We start from the raw sequence: 3636 nt of genomic DNA on the forward strand, positions 1-3636 counted from the left end.
AAAAAAGCCATGTCAACTTGTTGATCATATCTTCCCTAAAACTAAGTTTGGAGATAAAATGCGTCAATTTCGACCAACTTGGTTTAAGAGAAGATCTCAATGGTTGGAATATAGCATTAAAGCAGACACAACATTTTGTTTGTGTTGTTTTTTGTTCAAGAATGAACTTGAAAGTCGTGGAAATGCCGGAGATTCATTTACAAGAGATGGTTTTAGGTGTTGGAACAAAGCTTTAGAAAGATTCAAAAAACATGTTGGTAAGGTAAATAGTATCCATCATAAATGTTTCAATAGGATGCAAGATTTGAAAAACCAACGGCAATCGATCCAATCTTCTTTTGACAAGCAAAGTGAAAAGGCAAGAAGTGATTATCGGATGCGTTTAAATGCCTCAATTGATGTAGCAAGATTTCTCTTGACATCGGGATTTCCATTTCGTGGACATGATGAAAGTGAAGGTTCCGAATATAAGGGTGCTTTTCTTGAACTTTTGAAATGGTATGGGGATAGAAGTTTTGATGTGGGAAGAGTAATATTAGGTAATGCTCCACAAAATGATATGATGATTTGTCCGACAATTCAAAAAGATATTGTGGAGGCTTGTGCTAAAGAAACAACTAAGGCTATCATTGAAGACTTGGACGGTGATTATTTTGGAATATTAGTTGATGAATCAAAGGATGTTTCTCATAAGGAGCAAATGGCTCTAATTTTGAGATATGTCAACAAAAGTGGAATGGTGATAGAGCGATTCTTGGGTATTGTCCACGTAAATGATACATCTTCTCAATCATTAAAAAAGGCAATTTATTCTTTGCTTTTGGATCACTCATTATGTACATCCAAAATACGTGGTCAAGGTTATGATGGGGCTAGTAATATGCAAGGGGAAATAAATGGTCTCAAGTCTTTGATTTACAAGATACGTCATCTGCATATTCTATTCACTGTTTTGCTCACCAATTGCAATTGGCACTTGTAGGTCTTTCCAAAAAGAATTCGGATGTGGATAATTTTTTTTATGTTCTCACTAATATTTTGAATACTATTGGAGCTTCATTTAAACGCAGAGATTCACTTCGACAACATCAAGAAGATAAGTTGGAAGAGTTGCTTAAATTTGGAGAAGTTCATACAGGGCAAGGTTTGAATCAAGAACGTGGCCTCCAACGACCGGGTGATACTCGTTGGGGGTCTCATTTTAAAACCTTGGACAATTTCCTGATTCTTTTTTCTTCAATTGTTAATGTGCTTAAGAATATGAAACGTGATTGTCCTTATTATCTTGATAGATTTACGGCGGAAAATCTTTTGAGCAAGATTCATGAATTTGAATTTGTCTTTATGTTGCACTTGATGTTTAAGGTGTTGCTATTGACGAATGAGTTGAATAAAGTTTTACAAAAGAAAGATCAAGATATTGTTAATGCTATGGGATTGCTTGACCTTTCAAAGAAACGATTGCAAATGATGAGAGAGGATGAATGGGACTCTATGATGGATGAGGTTAGCTTATTTTGTGGTAAACATGGAATTTCAATTCCCAAAATGAATGAAGACTACTCTAATGGGAAGTCGAAGTGTAAGAGGTCCAATATTTCATATTTGCATCACTTTCGTGTGGAAGTGTTTTATGCCGTCATTGATTTGGCACTTCAAGAACTCAATAATCGTTTTGATGTGGTGACTAGTGACTTGCTCCTCGGTATGGCTAGTTTGAGTCCGGTTGATTCATTTGCTAATTTTCACAAGGATAGGATAATGAAACTAGCCGAGTACTACCCAAGTGAGTTTGGTGATAAAGAGCTTCGGGAACTCAATTTTCAACTTGATGATTTTATTGTCTATGCTCAAAAGTGTGATAGCAAGTTTCTCAACTTGAAGGGAATCAAGGATCTTGCAAAAGTGATGATAGAGACAAAACTAGATCAAACTTGGTCACTTGTGTATCTACTTGTGAAGCTAACTTTGATTATTCATGTTGCTACCGCAAGCGTGGAAAGAGCATTCTCATCAATGAAGTACATAAAGAATGATTTGCGTAATAGGATGGATGAAGATCTTTTGAATGGTTGTTTAGTTTGCTATATAGAGCGTAGTATATTTAAAAATGTAAGTAATGATGTCATTATTGGCCGTTTTCAAAATATGAAAACTCGTCGAGGACAATTGTAAGTGAATGATGTTTTTTGCTAATATATTACTATATAAAGATTGCTACTACCTACTTGCTCGTCAACTTGTTCTCACCGTAAAATCTATATAATTGAATTAATTGTCTATTTTGAAAATAATGGTGCCCCCATGTTCTTGAGATCCTAGATACGCCTCTGCCAACAATATGAATATTGAATGTAGGACCAAACAAGGAATTGTAATACTAAAAAATGTGAGGCAGACGGAGCTCGTGCAAATAGTACATAAAGTTACATAGAAAGAAATATCCTAGAAATTATACTAAATTCTCATGACTATATCTGTCTCGTAGGCTCTAAAAAATGTGTATCTGTGGAAATCCCATTTGGCTTCATACATGATGAGCATTGATCTGTTATCCCTTATACACCTAGCATGTACACTTTACTTGTCAAAATTCCACTTTACTTGTCAAATATTTAGGAGTTGCTCTTGCTCAATTAATCATGTATAAGTTTTGTGGGAGCTCGTCTCTCTGCGTTGTAACTATATCAACTTCAATGGACATTCTGCTGCTACAGCCTGACCATGTGTCGTGGTTGACTTTAGCTCTTGCTTAAATGGTTCTCATACCATTTCATGTTGAGGTAATCCAGTTGTCTAGTGAAGTATATTTTGTTTTCCAAATTTTTGTTCTCCTTTATGCATTGTTGTTACATGCTGTTGATTTGCAAATCTTAGATGGTATGTATGCTCCTATCTGACAACAAACTCAGATGAATGACCATTTTAGGTTATTAATGACAATAGAGTTATTTTGGATAAGCAATTTTAAATCAATGCACATTAATTCTATTTTTGAACATTTTAGTTTGGCCACTTTGATGACTAAATAGCTATATAAGCATAATAAGAATAACAACCCATTCAATCGCTATGGATAGTTACAACCATAATACCCTGTATGAGAGACTCCATAGTGAAATTAATTGAAAAGAACTCAAGATGGGGAGGCTTTAATTTAAAGCTGATATCTCTTGATTTATCTCGATGATTACATTGTTATGGTGTGTTATTCCATTAGCAGGTGACTTGTGGTGCAAGCATGTACTTGCGTTGCTTGTCGCATCCATTTCGTGTCGTGATGTCTTTTTATAAAAAAAATGTGATGTGAAATGGGATTTACTCTATTTTTTCCCAAGCTATTGTTAAGAGGCCATCGTAGTGGGCTTCAAATTGCATGGGTGTAAACACTCGATGTGAATACTTTTTTTCATATCTTTCATACACAAATTAATCAAATGTTCACCAATTTAGAATACAATATTTGATGTTTTCGAAAGAATCAAAGTGTCATGAAGAAGCTAATAAATGCAAAATATATAGGCGATAAATCAGACAACAAATAAAATTATATTAAAATTGATCTACATTGTAGATGCAAGGATGGATTAACCAAAAAGAATCGAAGCCCCACCCCCACCCCCCACCCCCTCAGGC

General features: G+C 35.0%; 1 protein-coding gene across 1 annotated transcript; it reads left to right on the forward strand.

Moving 5' to 3' along the window:
* Positions 1–58: 58 nt before the first annotated feature.
* Positions 59–2756, forward strand: LOC107061129 (zinc finger MYM-type protein 1-like). Its single transcript, XM_015309911.1, has 3 exons — positions 59–875; positions 983–2071; positions 2620–2756. The coding sequence occupies exons 1-3, from the start codon at positions 59–61 to the stop codon at positions 2754–2756; spliced, it is 2043 nt and encodes a 680-aa protein (XP_015165397.1).
* The last annotated feature ends 880 nt before the right edge of the window (positions 2757–3636 follow it).

The sequence above is a fragment of the Solanum tuberosum genome, unplaced genomic scaffold (genome assembly GCF_000226075.1).
Source record: "Solanum tuberosum cultivar DM 1-3 516 R44 unplaced genomic scaffold, SolTub_3.0 scf00118, whole genome shotgun sequence".
Classification (NCBI taxonomy): domain Eukaryota; kingdom Viridiplantae; phylum Streptophyta; class Magnoliopsida; order Solanales; family Solanaceae; genus Solanum; species Solanum tuberosum.